Here is an 18,651-nt window from a genome sequence, read left to right on the forward strand (position 1 = left end):
CGCGCTGCAGCAGCGCCGCCTGCGTCCACCCTTCCGACCCAAGGTAACTACACTACTGTAGCGGCGGCTCCACATCCGCGCGCACGCCTTCTTCAAGGACATGGACTGGGACGCGCTGCAGCAGCGCCGCCTGCGTCCACCCTTCCGACCCAAGGTAACTACACTACTGTAGCGGCGGCTCCACATCCGCGCGCACGCCTTCTTCAAGGACATGGACTGGGACGCGCTGCAGCAGCGCCGCCTGCGTCCACCCTTCCGACCCAAGGTAACTACACTACTGTAGCGGCGGCTCCACATCCGCGCGCACGCCTTCTTCAAGGACATGGACTGGGACGCGCTGCAGCAGCGCCGCCTGCGTCCACCCTTCCGACCCAAGGTAACTACACTACTGTAGCGGCGGCTCCACATCCGCGCGCACGCCTTCTTCAAGGACATGGACTGGGACGCGCTGCAGCAGCGCCGCCTGCGTCCACCCTTCCGACCCAAGGTAACTACACTACTGTAGCGGCGGCTCCACATCCGCGCGCACGCCTTCTTCAAGGACATGGACTGGGACGCGCTGCAGCAGCGCCGCCTGCGTCCACCCTTCCGACCCAAGGTAACTACACTACTGTAGCGGCGGCTCCACATCCGCGCGCACGCCTTCTTCAAGGACATGGACTGGGACGCGCTGCAGCAGCGCCGCCTGCGTCCACCCTTCCGACCCAAGGTAACTACACTACTGTAGCGGCGGCTCCACATCCGCGCGCACGCCTTCTTCAAGGACATGGACTGGGACGCGCTGCAGCAGCGCCGCCTGCGTCCACCCTTCCGACCCAAGGTAACTACACTACTGTAGCGGCGGCTCCACATCCGCGCGCACGCCTTCTTCAAGGACATGGACTGGGACGCGCTGCAGCAGCGCCGCCTGCGTCCACCCTTCCGACCCAAGGTAACTACACTACTGTAGCGGCGGCTCCACATCCGCGCGCACGCCTTCTTCAAGGACATGGACTGGGACGCGCTGCAGCAGCGCCGCCTGCGTCCACCCTTCCGACCCAAGGTAACTACACTACTGTAGCGGCGGCTCCACATCCGCGCGCACGCCTTCTTCAAGGACATGGACTGGGACGCGCTGCAGCAGCGCCGCCTGCGTCCACCCTTCCGACCCAAGGTAACTACACTACTGTAGCGGCGGCTCCACATCCGCGCGCACGCCTTCTTCAAGGACATGGACTGGGACGCGCTGCAGCAGCGCCGCCTGCGTCCACCCTTCCGACCCAAGGTAACTACACTACTGTAGCGGCGGCTCCACATCCGCGCGCACGCCTTCTTCAAGGACATGGACTGGGACGCGCTGCAGCAGCGCCGCCTGCGTCCACCCTTCCGACCCAAGGTAACTACACTACTGTAGCGGCGGCTCCACATCCGCGCGCACGCCTTCTTCAAGGACATGGACTGGGACGCGCTGCAGCAGCGCCGCCTGCGTCCACCCTTCCGACCCAAGGTAACTACACTACTGTAGCGGCGGCTCCACATCCGCGCGCACGCCTTCTTCAAGGACATGGACTGGGACGCGCTGCAGCAGCGCCGCCTGCGTCCACCCTTCCGACCCAAGGTAACTACACTACTGTAGCGGCGGCTCCACATCCGCGCGCACGCCTTCTTCAAGGACATGGACTGGGACGCGCTGCAGCAGCGCCGCCTGCGTCCACCCTTCCGACCCAAGGTAACTACACTACTGTAGCGGCGGCTCCACATCCGCGCGCACGCCTTCTTCAAGGACATGGACTGGGACGCGCTGCAGCAGCGCCGCCTGCGTCCACCCTTCCGACCCAAGGTAACTACACTACTGTAGCGGCGGCTCCACATCCGCGCGCACGCCTTCTTCAAGGACATGGACTGGGACGCGCTGCAGCAGCGCCGCCTGCGTCCACCCTTCCGACCCAAGGTAACTACACTACTGTAGCGGCGGCTCCACATCCGCGCGCACGCCTTCTTCAAGGACATGGACTGGGACGCGCTGCAGCAGCGCCGCCTGCGTCCACCCTTCCGACCCAAGGTAACTACACTACTGTAGCGGCGGCTCCACATCCGCGCGCACGCCTTCTTCAAGGACATGGACTGGGACGCGCTGCAGCAGCGCCGCCTGCGTCCACCCTTCCGACCCAAGGTAACTACACTACTGTAGCGGCGGCTCCACATCCGCGCGCACGCCTTCTTCAAGGACATGGACTGGGACGCGCTGCAGCAGCGCCGCCTGCGTCCACCCTTCCGACCCAAGGTAACTACACTACTGTAGCGGCGGCTCCACATCCGCGCGCACGCCTTCTTCAAGGACATGGACTGGGACGCGCTGCAGCAGCGCCGCCTGCGTCCACCCTTCCGACCCAAGGTAACTACACTACTGTAGCGGCGGCTCCACATCCGCGCGCACGCCTTCTTCAAGGACATGGACTGGGACGCGCTGCAGCAGCGCCGCCTGCGTCCACCCTTCCGACCCAAGGTAACTACACTACTGTAGCGGCGGCTCCACATCCGCGCGCACGCCTTCTTCAAGGACATGGACTGGGACGCGCTGCAGCAGCGCCGCCTGCGTCCACCCTTCCGACCCAAGGTAACTACACTACTGTAGCGGCGGCTCCACATCCGCGCGCACGCCTTCTTCAAGGACATGGACTGGGACGCGCTGCAGCAGCGCCGCCTGCGTCCACCCTTCCGACCCAAGGTAACTACACTACTGTAGCGGCGGCTCCACATCCGCGCGCACGCCTTCTTCAAGGACATGGACTGGGACGCGCTGCAGCAGCGCCGCCTGCGTCCACCCTTCCGACCCAAGGTAACTACACTACTGTAGCGGCGGCTCCACATCCGCGCGCACGCCTTCTTCAAGGACATGGACTGGGACGCGCTGCAGCAGCGCCGCCTGCGTCCACCCTTCCGACCCAAGGTAACTACACTACTGTAGCGGCGGCTCCACATCCGCGCGCACGCCTTCTTCAAGGACATGGACTGGGACGCGCTGCAGCAGCGCCGCCTGCGTCCACCCTTCCGACCCAAGGTAACTACACTACTGTAGCGGCGGCTCCACATCCGCGCGCACGCCTTCTTCAAGGACATGGACTGGGACGCGCTGCAGCAGCGCCGCCTGCGTCCACCCTTCCGACCCAAGGTAACTACACTACTGTAGCGGCGGCTCCACATCCGCGCGCACGCCTTCTTCAAGGACATGGACTGGGTCGCGCTGCGGCATTTCTAGACATTAAAATTTAATTGTTGGAACATAATAATAACATTGATTAAATTCAGATTAAAATATGTATTGCGCCTGCATGTTTCCGCCGGATATGTTAGCAAGTAGTTGGTATTAGTTGAAAGCGTTTCAACTGCGATCGCGTTATTACGTGCACTTCAGCTCGTTCGTGGTGCGCGTGCCGCGGTCGCTGCTGGGAGCCACTGCGAGCGCGGACTTTTGGCCTAAGGTTGCGGTATTTCGGCTTGTCCGTGGGAATCTGCCAAATTCTGCATCGAATCATGTGTTCCACAGACAACAGAGTGTGTGTGTGTGTGTGTGTGTTGTGTGTGTTGTGTGTGTGTGTGTGGTCTGTGTGTGTCTGTTGTTGAAGCAACGCGATTTTTTAGTTAATTTGTAATGTACGTATCTATGGGCCTTAGTTGCCAGAAAATAAACAATATTTGATAAACCAATTTATCAAACGGCATATAACCTCATGAAATGTAATTTATAATTGCAGAAAAGCAAGCGCGAGGCGGTGAACTTCGACGCGGAGTTCACGAAGGAGGAGCCCGTGCTCACGCCCGTGCCGCCCGACGTCGTGCGCACCATCAACCAGGTACGGAAACTTTTCAGCTACTCTCTGTACTACCAAAGAGTTAATTTTTACATTTTCAACCCGTTGTAGCACCGTTTCGTAGTTTCACAGTGTTAAAATTGGCAGATTAGAACGATTATGTACGCAAAACTCACAAATTATGACTTTACGACTTGATCAACTATTTTTTTACCTATTGTTGTCTTTCCGTGACCCAAGTGACAATGGATACATTTGCTTACAAGTATATTTGTGGTGGAGACTATGATGAAGTTTAGTTGTCTGTAGTTTCTATTTAGTGAATTTTATCACGAATATTGAATATCGTTTTATATAGTGAGCTTGACCGTTTATTAAATAAAACCCGTATTAATATTGTTTAAATGTGACCCAGGAGACTAAGTTGAAAATAAAGCATTCATTAGTCATAGTTTTATGTCACGTTTTACAAGAGTAACCCAAAGGACATTTGGGACATAAAATAAAATTTAACTGATTATATGCCAGTAATTAATTTTGTGGCTTATTATCGCGGTTTACGCTTTAAACATTTTATTTTGCCATCGTATCAAGAGACGCAACACAATTTGGGATTATTTGGTCACCGACTAACGACGTTGTTTTTGAATTGATTATTATTATATTTCCACTGAAAGTACCAATTTAAACATATCTTGTTTTGTATAAATTAACTTTTTAGCTTTAACTAGTTTTTAAGACATTGCTACGCCCTTGCAGGGTGACCATGTACCAAATCTCTATGTAACACCTTTTATAACCATGGTTTTGCATTAAATAAATGATGATGATGACGTTTATGTATATCGTAGGAGGAGTTCCGCGGCTTCTCGTTCGTGAACTCGGACTTCACGCCGACGCCGGCGCCGGCGCTCGCGGCCGCCAACTGACTCGCGCGTGTCCCGGTGCAGCGGCCACCGCGGCCACCGTGGCGGTGCACTCTCTAGCCACGGCCGGTACAGTGCGGACTTGCGGAGCGGCCCTGCACCGACGCCGCCGAGTTCCAACATTGAACTTGCCTTATCTCTGCATTCTCGCATTATTGTTTTGGTCGTAAGGTTTTCGGCCGGTCCTAGACTCCGCCTAACTTTGCGGCGTCTCGAATAGGACAGTGAGGGAGTGTCGTAAACGGCGTATTTTCATACATTAATGATGACACTGCCACGCTTTGTCGTTGCAAATGTCTGGCTGTTGGGGAAAGTGGTGCGTCTGCACCGTGCTGCTGTAGAATAAAGCGATACGATATCTCCTACTGTCTGTCTACGCTGAGTTTGCGGCGACCCGTGACGTGCTCGCGCCATAATTGACGTAGCGGCTGAAAACTTAGCGCGGTTGGAGTGTTACAAAAACGGCACTTTTTATGAATTGTCAAGTATAGTGTAGATAGTATACGACTCGCAGTGATCACTTTTATGACCGTTCGTATTTATAAATTACTGAACCGTACCGTCGGTCGCGTTGTCCGCATCGTCTTGTCCTAGAATACTGCACTTCTTTTTTCAAAGGCCTCAAAGGAGAATTGACAGTATATTGACAGAGATGGTGGCTTTCTCTAATAATGTTCCTTTCTGTATCTACTAATTCGTATACGGAATGAAAGTAAAAACATTTTTTACTTGTAATTAAATTTTGTTATTGTTGTTGACCTCTGCGTACGTAAATTAAAGTTACAAGGGATTATTATAGTATACGCGGTGATATTCGACTGTTCTGTATTAATTGCATAGTATTTTATGTACGCATATTCATATTAGTGGTGACCGCGAGTGTTAAGTTTCTTTAAGAGAGATAGAGATATCGTAGCTTCGATGTTTGAACGTTGCGGTATAGTTCCAGGCCGGTTCTTATGAAATTCTGTCCACACATACGAGCCAGCGATCACATATGCAGCGGCGGCCGGCGGCAGCAAGTTGCTCTTCTCTATTAAGTTTGAATAGCTATGTTGTATTATACTTTTATAAGCAAATCGTCATAATTTTGTAATGGCAAAGCGACGCGTCTAAGTTAACGGCACAAAGCAATTTAATCACTATTTAGATGCAATTTGTTTTATCGTATGGCGTTACAGTTACTGGTTTTAAATTGAATATTCTAAAGATTGATGTTAGCACTCTTTGCCGATGCAATACTGATCGCATTTATCTTATGGAGGTAAAATTCAACATAGTTCTTTAAACCGTGCGCTTCAGTTTTTAGCGCGTTATTGTAAATTTGGAAGATAGGCTTTTGACCTTGCCGGCTGCCGCGAGTACACTTAAGGGCAAAAATTTATACATTTATTTACCTTAATACATGAATGTAAAGGTGTAAACGTGTATGACCTTGATTGTACGCACACAAATCCCGGCGGGATCGCCGGCCACAGATTATATATAAATGGAAAAGAGTTAGAGCAATTATTTATCGTTGTAAATATTGAAGATTTAATATTCGGGTGTAAAGCGGAGGCGGAATCAGTAAACCCCACGCGTCACCGGCGCGAAGAAGCGTATATTATAGGCACATGAGTAACAGCGGCAGAACCTACTGTTTGCTTGTCTACTCAGACATTACCACGTTTAGCGTAAAAAGAACATCCTCAACAAATTAATTTAAATGAATGAGTTTTCATTGTGGTAGAAAGTTCAATTGTTTGACAGATTTTTGTGTGGATGCTTTTTCCTAAACGTCCAATAGGAAGTTGAGAATATACATGCGTCTCATATTTTTGTTTTGTTGGTCTGTCCGTGAGCCAAGGGACAACAGTTGATTTCTTAAAAATAAAACGTTGTCCACATCATCTTGTCCTCTAATACTGCACTTCTTTTTTATTCAAAGGGCTCAAAGGAGAATTGACAGTATATTGACAGAGATGGTGGCTTTCCAATAATGTTCCTTTCTGTATCTATTAATTCGTATACGGAATGAAAGAAAAAACATTTTTTACTTGCAATTAGATTTTGTATCTCCTCGGATTTCACGGGCCTATAAATCCCGGTCTTTGAATAGGCTTGCGTGGGGATATAGATCCAACACGTAGAGGCCCCTTGGAGAGCTTTAATGTCATGTAGAACGCCTGCTGGAACCCGTTCACAGGTGCAACAATAGACACCCATGAACCAATCGCAGCAGGCATTGGGACTATTGTAGAAAAAGTGAACAGTATACCGGTCTATGGATTGAAGTTTGGGTGGATAATGAGACTGGGCTATTGAAAAGAAGTCCAGACACCTGCCATAACAATGCTAACACACGTTATCGAGGCAGGTGGTGACTTGCCGCTTACTAGATGGGCCCCTGAAACTGCCGTCGTGAAGACGACCAGGAGCAACACCGGTGTGAGCGGCTCAGGGCTGTCGAGAGGTGTGCGCCGCTTTCTACCCAGTGTCTGATGTTAACAGCCACTGTGCCAACTCGCGTCTTATGCATCTTTCATTTCCACCCCTGGATCATATAGCTCTTACGACTCCCCTCTGGACGGCCAATGAAGGCAAGCCAGAGCTGAGAGTCATGCGGGTCCCCTTGGGGTCCACTCCGACCGACGAAGACACGCCGGAGACGGAGACCCTGACCGACTCTCTGGAGCACTCGGGTCCGTGGGGTCGTCACTCCCCAACAGCTCGCCACAAGCTGCCCTAACAAGATTTTGTTATTGTTAAATATATCTGTATTAGTTTTCGTTATAAACGTTTTATATCTAAAACGCTTACACGAAAACTTATGCGTCGGTTCTCGATAGCGATTGTATTACCTTAGCAGAATAGAAAGTTATAATAATAACCATTTGTAAGTATGGAAAGAATACCGGCATTCGGTCCTTAGTCTTGAGAATTCATAACCTATAAACATTTAATTATAAATAGCGTGTCCTCAGAGACATAATCAAGAAACGCAAAGCTGTACAAAAAGTTGCTTTATTCAGTTCTCAATATTAAAATTCTAGATTCTAAGTATTATTTTTTTAAGTACCTAGTCACAAGTAGTTTCGAAAAGTATTAATTCATTATCAAAGCAGTTTATTAATGCAATTAATGTTCTTACATATGAGTGTATATTCTCTATTGGTTTCCACTGACGCATGTCTGGTTAGACTAGTAGCAGCGACGGTCCTGCCGTTTCTAGTCCGCGCGTTCCGAGTACCGCGGAACGCGACCCAATACTCACTAGGGGTTTTGTTTGACAGTATTCGCGGCGAGCCGCGGTTCACTTTTTATTTCTATTTCTATTGTTGGGTCGATCGATTTTTTGTTTTAGGTATATACAGCCCAGTGAGCTAGGAAGCAAAATATAAAAATAAAAAAGTTTTGTGGATGACACAGGCGCCATCAAAACGCGCAAACGTGCTCAATAATGTGACACGTTGCTTTGGAAAAGTCATGTTCAAATGTTTCTAAGCACTTTGTCCGTCCAGTATTATTGCTTACTGTAACATTCTGAGGAAAAAACTTACAAAGAAAACTTTTCAATAGTTACCCAGGAGACATCACAATAGGTATGGTCAAAAAATCGATTGACCCAATGTTTTACGCGGTACCTCTGGTACATTTTGAGTGATGTATAATGAATTTATTTATTTACGTTTTTATGATTTAGTATTGACCGGAACCAAAGGCTATGTTGTTAGAGCGGTAGTCGTTAGTGCGCGTTACACGTGCCGGTGTGCCGTGCGTCGCGCACGAGTGATGCTTTATGTAGTTGTTAGTGTATTATAAAATTAATAATATTAATTATAAATCTCTGTACGTGTTGCCCGTCTAACGACATGTTTATAACTAATTTCGTGTTCATTTCGGTCGCCCTCCGGGCTTTTATAATGCCACAGTTCCTTGTACTAGATTAAAGATCTGTTATTTTGATTTTGTGTACGTTTTTTTAATTGTGGTGTTTATAGGAGGGCTTCGTTCGGTGGATTTATTTATTGTAATAGCTCGTGCAAGCTAATTTAATAGCATGAGTTCGCGGGACTTTAGACCTTGTGTGTACATACGCAAGGCGGCCGCGAGGCTTTCCATGTCCACTGTGTAATCGCGTATGTATGTATCGTGTTTGGGCGTTTCTCTGTTATAGCGTAAGTGATGTGAGTGCTGATTTATTTTTGATGTGAATCGTACTAACTGTAGAGTAAGGAAGCCGCGGCAACCGATACGAGGCGAGATGTGAGCGGTTCAATAAGGAACGCACAAATGTGATCGCATATTTGTTAATGTAAGGTCTTATGTCAAAGAGATTAGGGTTATATTTGAATGGCACGCGCCATTGCTATGATACATTGATTTATTATTCGTGTCAATGATACTATATTTGAAACAGATTTTATATAAAATCTTGTACAAATATTAGTACATGGCTGCCTGTGCCTATTGATTGTATTAGGCCTATGAATGCTTTTATCGCGCGATAAACATAATATAATGCATTTTTACCGTTTTGGCACTACTTGGTAGGAAGAGACTGATGCTTTATCATATCTTTATCACGTGATCGTGGCCACCGTAACTATTGTAATTGTATGAATTTGCAAGTATTATCCGTCTATGATAAGTGAACCGTCAAATTTTGCATCTCGCTTCCTTTTGGTGCGTCACGGCAGCGAATTTTTGATAGCACGCTCTTTCACGTAATTGGTTTTTTAGAAAACACTGTCGGTATGCGGCAATGAAACAGGACTATGAAAATATGTGTATAGAAATTGTCATACTTAATGAAAGCGGCTTGAATCAAACTTTTGACACGGTTGTTCCATGACGTTACCCAAGGGACAACATTAAATTCTTAAATAATAACAAACAATAGTTTATATTGTTGTGATGCACAATAAACAATAGTATTTTATTTTATTTAAATACATAATACACAAATGGTAATCTTAACATACGTTATGCACTACCTAATCTATTTAATTTATTATAATAACGACGACCTATTTAAATCTACATTCATACCGACCGTGAATTTTGGCGAACCAGTCCGTGAGAGCGTCCTACATCGGATACGATTTATCGGACACGCGGGCTCTGCTCGACCGTGTCGTGTAACTAGTCAGTTAAGCGTAAGAGCGCTCGCGCCGCGCCCGATCCGAACCTGACACGGTGCGAACCGGATTAGTCTTGGTATGTTTCCAGGTCGGCGAAGTTGTTGTCATTATCAAATCAGAACACACGAAAAACATAGCTAATATCAGATGTTACATATTCTTTTATGAGTTTATCTAGTTTTTTTTTTAGTTTTTTTATGCTGTGAGCTAGGGGACATTGACATAATTTCTTTAGATATAAATGTTTTCATAATAGGTACGTACACCCCAAAATCATGAAATTTGGCTTACTTATTATAGTTGCTTCGACAACAATGCAATTTGATATAAACGCCGTTTAAGAAGTGTAACACTCTTACGGTAGATGTCGCTAGGGTCCCCTAGACCCATATAGTGGGAAGTTGTTGTCATTATCAAATCAGAACACACGAAAAACATAACTAATATCAGATGTTACATATTCTTTTATGAGTTTATCTAGTTTTTTTTTTTAGTTTTTTTATGCTGTGAGCTAGGGGACATTGACATAATTTCTTTAGATATAAATGTTTTCATAATAGGTATGTACACCCCAAAATCATGAAATTTGGCTTACTTATTATAGTTGCTTCGACAACAATGCAATTTGATATAAACGCCGTTTAAGAAGTGTAACACTCTTACGGTAGATGTCGCTAGGGTCCCCTAGACCCATATAGTGGGAAGATTTGCTGACTATGGATGAGGTCTTGGTGGCTCAGTTGGCAGAGCGCTGGAGTATCGATCCAGAGGCCGTGAGTTCAAGTCTCACCCAAGGCAGTAATTTTTCCACTTTTAAATTTATTCTAAGCTTAATAGCATCGATCGCAGACGTTTCTGCTTGTTAAAAATTAAGTTTGATATATTTATAAAAACAAAGTTGTAAAAAGTTACTCAGGCGACGTATCAATAGTTACAAATTACAAAAGTGATTTATCTAATTGGAAATTTAAAACGGGTAGTGCAATATTAGCGGCTTATTACTTGTATGAGTTGTATATATTTTGAACACACACAATCAGTCCTCTATTTTTCGATTCGTCATTAGTCGGGTTGAGATTGGGCGCGGTGCGTGCGGTGTAAGAGTGCGCAGCGGCGCCGCGGGTGGACTCGGTGACATGTACCAGTGCGTACGAGAACGCTGGACTCGGAATATACAAATAAAAAGAACGTTCAAAATCCCGTTTGACGACATGTTAACTCTGAACCAATTTTGACAGAAAACAGAGTGGAAATGTTAATATAAACGTCCAATTTTCATTAAAAAAAATACTTTTATGATGACACTTCAAGAATTTGTGATTGCGAAGGTTGAATCGGTAAACTGGAGTTACTTTGAATCGCGGGGAAATATTGATCATCTATTTGAAACTATAAGGAATTAGTTTCTGAACACTTTCATCATGTATTTCTGTTAAGATTGTCAACTACATCATAAATTTCTCAAAAATCGATGTTTAATAAACATTAAACCCCCGCGATTCAAACTGTTCACTGTTCTATTGTTTCATTTGATGAACTGAGTATGCCTGAAGTGAAGTTTAACCCCTCTCGTCGCCAGCGTTATCGCGTCGGCAGAAAAGTTATCACTAAGTCTACGGACGCGATATCACAAATGCGTGAAAAATCATAAACCTGGGGCTCAAAGGTTTTTGACATTTCAAAGCCCAACTCGAGGGGTTAACATAGTTTTTATAAATGCAACACTTATGTCGTCTTGGAGGACAGTAGTGCAGCATTTTGAATATAATAATTATGTTTACAAGTAGTATTCAGAGTCCGGTCTCTCACCGCCGACACCTCCGCCCCGCCACCGCGCGAGTATCCGCGACCCGTTTGTTATTGAGAGTTTAAACATTTTTGAACATATGTTTTTTAATCATTTTTCTAAGAGAATTTTACACGTGTTTTAATTTTTTGCGATTCTAAAAGTTTATTTAAAAGAGGAATATATGATAATAGTTTGTAATTATACTAATTATAGTGTTTCGACTCGTCTGAGTTCGCTTCTCCCTTCCCATACTTCGGGTTTAAGAATCTCTAGAATTCTATTTCTTCCGATCTCTACGTCTGTCGTAGATGTACAGTAAAATCATAGACAGATAAATAATAAAGAATATCCTTACATAGTCGATTTATTTTTTATTGATGATGGCGTCACATAGTGAGGTTGTATGGTGCTGTTATTCTTGCTAAACGTCGTAGCACCATCTAGTAAGTTATCTGAAACTTATTATATTTACCATCTATGAATTGCTTAATACACTTCAACACAACATGTCATAATGAGGGATTTAGAGTGAGCGTACAGTCAACTCTATGGCAACTGTGTAGCGACACAATTTTCCATAGCGCTGACGCCGACGCTCAAAAGACCCTAGTGTGGGGTCTTGAAATACATGCGGTATATGAAACTGAGCCACTTAATGACGCCATCTACAACAATTAAGAACATGTTTACGACCACAGATTTAATATATACGCTAGATGACGCAAATATCGCGATTTGTATTGTTACCAAGCGTACCGACTTTTTCATACAAAATTTACGCATAACATAATTTTAAAATTAGAATCAGAATCAGAAAAACATTTATTGCCACAAAAAAAATACCTTAAGAACTAAGTACAAATATAAATCTTAAATACTAAAAATAGGTACAATTTAATTAGAAATTTAAAACATTTAATATTAAAGATTGGGCAATGGGCTCCAATCTCAGCATATGCGAAGCACTCCAAGTAGAGGGCCTGGCGCTGGTTTTACTTACCTGTGATAGGAAATATGTCCTTGCCTTTGGGTGCTCGCGATTTTTGGGCTGTTGCAGTTATTTATCACGCAACGAGGCATTTTTTAAGCTTTCACGGACGTCCGGCTGCAACAATTGACGCGCGTGGACTGTCAACAGCGACGGTCAACCTCGACGCTTGGTCGGGGTTCGGACGCGAAGTAGATGCATTTGCGTCATCTATGGTATATTTATATCTGTGTATACGACACTCTTTATTATTTATCTCTCTCATGGATGCAATTTACGCTTGTTAATAAATAGTATATGGAGAAGCCGTCACCGTTTGTGCCAAATGTCCTCGACCACGTACAAATCTCGGTTGACTCGACCGTTTCGTAGCGCATCGTAGCAGGTCGGCGGGGCGCACTTTATTTTATAAGTATACATATAAGTTCACAGGTCACTAGGGAGTTAGTGGTTTAAATGCGTACCCTGTCAGAGAATTTTTTAAATTAAGATTCGCTGAAGTTATAGGAGAGGGAACTTTCTAATTAATGTGGTAGATAAACCATTTTTAAAATTCGTGCCCCTCATTGAAGCAACTAGGAATTTATTGTTGTTATTTTGTCCCGTCAGCCAGGCGACATTAGTAGCACAGTTTTTAGAACTACTCGTACAGTAGGTATACATTTTTTCACCTTATGGCAATGGATTAAGGTGAAGAAATGTTTACATATTTATGAACTTGGCTGTATCGCGTCATATCGTCATGTAACTGACCCACTGTGGAAACCAAAATGAATGTTTGGTTTGAATAGTGAGCCAGGCGACCGTAACCATGGTGACGTGACAAAAAAAATTGTTCACCCAGCTACTAAAGTAACCTTTATACGTACACGTGGACACAGTATCCACTATTACTGTTCACGTGCGTTGCGTGTAAATGCTTATGTGAGTGTAGATGATTTAAAGAGGGAATAGGGGTGCGCATTTTGTTTTAGATGGTTTCTCTATAGAAAGTTGATTTTATAATTATCGAAGTACAGTCGAAGGTAAAAATATCGATCCAGACAAATGGCTCAAAAATATGTGAACACGACTTTATTGTCTAAGGTGCAAGAGAGTGCACATATTTTTGAAACTTTGGGAATGTATATATATTTATACCCCTGTACGTTCAACTGATACAATCAGTCTAATGAAATGTTTCTAGCTAAATATGTTTCAGTTGTATTTGTTGTTGACTGAACGCTAAATATAACATTTAAAACTTTCGCGGTTTAAACACATATTAAATCACATTTAGAAACGGGTCTATCGCGAATTTATTTTGTTACCTTTATTTACCGACGTTTCGACACAGGTTTAGCCGCGACCACGACCAGTGAAACCTGTGTCGAAACGTCGGTAAATAAAGGTAACAAAATAAATTCGCGATAGACCCGTTTCTAAATGTGATTTAATATGTGAACGCTAAATGTTTTGTTCATTTGATCTTAATCAAAATACATATTTAGTATAATTGTTAGATTATTAATTTGTTATGTTAGTACAATACTTTAGTATCGAATTTGTAGCTCGTTATATATTATATGTATGTTATCGTAAAACTATTTAAAATGTCATATAATGTACAATGAAATGTGTTGTTTCCATGACAGGGTATGATTCTGAGGATTTAAGTGCAATAAGTGTACACCTAGTCACATTTCATACGTAACCTCGCAAACGTAGGTATTACCACGCATATTCTATTATATTTTTTTACATAGAGGAAGGTTTGGTGACATTTTATTATTTTACATAAAAAAAATGTGCCATTTTCAACCAAAAGGGTACTTATTGTCGCTTGTCACAAATGTTGAACAATTTAATACTAAAACTCAGATAATAATATGAGTCAAATAAAGTCAAAGATTTTGAAACAAAATTATTATAATGTTAATTATATATGAATATATTCTATAAATAAGTTACTATTGATTATTTTATGATCATGGTAATCAAATAATAGGGGAAAAAATATATAAAATTGACGATTCGAATATTTTTAATAGTTATATAATGTTAAAACAATATATAAAATTTCACTAGGTACATATACATATTTAATTATTTATATGCATTGAAGCAGATGATTTTATTGTGAAGTATTATATATCGAAAAGGCCCTGTGCGTATATTGCCTAATAGATTCATACCTAAAGGAGTTCAGCTTTTTTGGAAATTTACACAAATGGGCTTATGATTTTGTGTAATGTCACCGCACCTTTCTCGCAATATCATTTGTTATAAATTACTTATTAGCAGTGACACATAGTCATATGTACACTATAGTTTCCGCCCCGCCGAGCGCGTCGATGCCATGTATTAGTGCGCCGTAACCTTACATATCACGCTGTTTCCTTTACATATTATATATGTATTGTCCTGTGTCAAACATAGAGCATTGTTTTATGTACTTCGTCGGCAGGCGGATATAGTTTAATCATCACAAAGATTGCTGCCTTCATATATATGTGCCCTATATTTTTCGGGTTGACGGGATCCAGAACATTTTGTAAGCGTCAGGCGATCGTCAGACTGTTTCAAAAATTTTCCTGAGACATACGCAGCATAATAATAATTTATATAATTTACATTTGGAAGAAGAGGGTTAATGTTTTAAAAGGTACTTAATTTTTGATGTCTCTCATCGGGCTAGGTGCAATATTCCTTCCATTGAGATAGGTCTACCAATAACGTTATCATTATGATGCTCGAGGCGCCCTGTCTCGGCCACAAAAAAAAAACGCTTCGATCGATATCGCTTGATGCTCACGCTGACAGCGCCGACCGTCATATAGTCGTTCGATTTGTAGCTGGCCCCAAACGGCTAATCCTTTGTCTATTGTTAAGTAAAACGTGCCACCTGCAAAAAAAGGGTCGTGTAATTCTAACTGGCACCTGAGCGCGGGCTAGTTCAACGCACAACAAACCAGTGTAGGTGCGCTCTCCGATAACGTGCCTTTGTTATAGTTAACGCTATCTCTACTGAGCTCGTTCACTTACCTGTACTAACAATGGCATTCTGTTAAACAAAAGCCATTATTTCTTTTGTATGAGCGCGTGGCCTTTGTGCCTGAGGCTCACACACAATTGGCCACGCGCTCATACAAAAGAAATAATGGCTTTTGTTTAACAGAATGCCATTGTTAGTACAGGTAAGTGAACGAACTCAGTAGAGATAGCGTTAACTATACGCATCTCGATGACACATTTTAGACTGGTTCTGTAGCGTTCGACTCGCTGGCACTCAGTAACCGTACAGGGACGTGACCGCTACTTAACACTAAACAAAGGATAAGCCGTTCGGGGCCAGCTACAAATCGAACGACTATATCACATGACATACAGAATTTTGGGTTGATTCTATTGTTTGTAAAAATTGACATGTAAAAGTGCCCCTGTTGCCTATTTACTGAATAAATGTTTGATGTTTGACAATCAACGCTATCAGCTTCAGCGATAAGCGAATTCGCTCTGAAGTTCAAAGCGTTCAAAAGTTTGAACGTTTTTTCGTAGCCGAGCCATAAGGGAGACCTAGCACTAGTTACGCGCACAAATCGTTAACCGCCTGCCGGCGAAGCGATCATTTACTCGTTTTAAACGCTTATACAAAAGTATATTTTACGCTTCCCAGAGGTGTTAAAGCCAAAGAAAATGTATTTTTATTGTACAAAGCGGCTGTAAGCCTTTATTTTGTTATGTTTTTAGTTAATTTCTTGCCAGTGTAGTCAAGCACGGGTACGACGGCGGGTACCGGTGACGTAGAGATTAATATACCTACAGAGATTATTAGTGTATAGTTTACCAGTGAGGTTGTGCCGTTGGCACACCAGTCAGGGGTTATTATCAGGGAGGTAGAATTGGTTGCAACACGTAAATAATCCGTTGCAAGATGATAGTATTTAACTTATGTAAGTGTCTTCCCTCATATATCGACGCCGAATTGGCAAAAGCTGATAGAAATTTGGCAAAAATTTCATTTTTGGTACAAGCTTTTATCGTTGACTGCACTCTTCTTTCCACGAACAACTAATACTCATCGAGACAATTCTAAAAACCCCAAACACAATTAGGTTGCGTTGTTTTATCACAGAGTTCCTATGATCACCTCCTGTCTCCATCGTCAGATCAGCTCGATGGTACCATAATATTGCATTGTCACCCGATTTACATATGTATGCAAATTTTCAGCTTCAACGGAAACCGGGAAGTGGGTCAAATTTAACTTGCAAGATTTGACCCTTACAAACATGTTACATACATATTACATACGTACTTACATAGGTACATTGCAAGTTAAAAAAAAGCTTGTAAAAAAGCCTTATGTCTGCGTAATAAGAGCGAAAAAGACGTCGTTGCGTCGGAATACCTATGTGGGAAGACCCTAAACTGACGAATCCTTGCGCATGAAAACAGTTGTGTTTTCATCGGAGAATTTCTTTTCAGGTCGCGTAGCCAACATGCCAATATGATGCCAATCGCTTACGCTCCGTAGCGATCGAAACGCAACTGTCGCTGTCGTGCTAATACGGAAGAGTGATAGAGATACACAAAGTGTTTCGTTGTCGAAGCGATAGCGATTGTCACCTTGGCTAGGCCGGCAGTCTCGTGTCTCATCGGTTCTGTGTATGGCAACTTATAGATAAATCTTAATTCTAGAAGTAACTTGCTAACGCCATCTAGTAATCTGCAAACGAGATAGCGTTGTGCTGTTGTTTAAAGGCGTGAGACTTCTAAAGTGGTGCCATCTATATTATTATTGAGGCAAGCAACTTATATCTCTACCTGATATCTCTACCTACCTGATAGTAATCTTTCAGTCGGTGCTTTGATCCTAGTCGAGTTCTGAGCATGATATAAAGGTCACCGGCCCGCCGCCGCTAGTAAAATGTTATGTATAGTGAAAATGATGTGAGCGGCACGAGGGAAACGATCGATTAAGCTTGCTTAAATAACCCATTTTGATTGTTAGATCGACTCACATAGATAAGTTGAATGTTAAAATTGTTTGTTGGTATCCGTAGAACAGCGCGCCTCAGACGTCATGGGCGGCGGCTGCGGCGCGCCTTACCCTTACAATAATGAGGCCTAGAGGGTGAGTCCGTACATTCATTGTGACGACACTAAAAGTACTAGAACCGAGCTGTATAGCATGTTGCCTTAAGTCGACCATGAATCTAAAATAACTGGATCGGGCATGAGGGGTGGAGGGAAATGAACAAGCACTGTTATTGTTTTTCCTTGTCACAGTCTCACATTTTTTTATTCCACACCGTAAATCTAGTATGGTTTATGGTGGGCTATAAATCTTCTCTACCAATCATATTGTCGCATTGCGTATGTTTTGTCCGTCACGGGCGCACGCGTATTGCTGATCCATGTAATGCTAGGTCTATGTAGTCGAGAGAGGTGTTTTGGCTTCATGAAGGAACTAGGTTTCTAGGCCTTAATATTATAAGACCGTACCTATATTTGTTGTTGGTTCACTGATCACTATTAGGTCACATAGCTGAGTAAATTAATGCATATAATATAGTTTTATGGTGAGATAAATATGTATATGTAACCTACCTACATGTCTATTAAATCAATGAAAAAATAGATTATAAAAAGGCTGTTTTACTTCACCCTTCTTCCATTTTAAGGCTGGCGTCCACTAGACTCTCCGAGGCGAATCGAATCGAATCGCAATAACTCGCCTCCTATATTTTCTAATGCAACTGCGTCCATTGACGAAGAGCCGCGTCGCGCCCGTCAATGGACGCAGTTGCATTAGAAAATGTAGGAGGCGAATTATTGCGATTCGATTCGCCTCGGCGAGTCTAGTGGACGCCAACCTTTAAAGTTCCTTCATCCATGTTTACATCCTGTTCGCTCCGTGCAATGTGCATGACTGTAGCAGCAGCACCGCCCCAGTGGGTGTGGGTTGATTATTTGACAAATGGCAGCTGCCAAATAGTATGAAGATATCGTCCCGTGAAAGTTCATATTTTTACCACATCGTGCGTTG

At 43.6% G+C, this 18,651-nt stretch overlaps 1 protein-coding gene across 1 annotated transcript in view; it reads left to right on the plus strand.

The window, feature by feature from the left end:
- Positions 1 to 18,253, plus strand: part of LOC134748192 (protein kinase C) — a 45,253-nt gene extending 27,000 nt beyond the window's left edge. The window contains exons 18-19 of the mRNA XM_063682905.1: positions 3,735 to 3,833; positions 4,643 to 18,253. Coding sequence (XP_063538975.1) covers positions 3,735 to 3,833; positions 4,643 to 4,720 — 177 coding nt within the window. The 3' untranslated portion in view covers positions 4,721 to 18,253. The remainder of the gene's footprint in view (positions 1 to 3,734; positions 3,834 to 4,642) is intronic.
- The last annotated feature ends 398 nt before the right edge of the window (positions 18,254 to 18,651 follow it).

This window comes from Cydia strobilella, chromosome 16 (assembly GCF_947568885.1).
Source record: "Cydia strobilella chromosome 16, ilCydStro3.1, whole genome shotgun sequence".
NCBI classification, from domain to species: domain Eukaryota; kingdom Metazoa; phylum Arthropoda; class Insecta; order Lepidoptera; family Tortricidae; genus Cydia; species Cydia strobilella.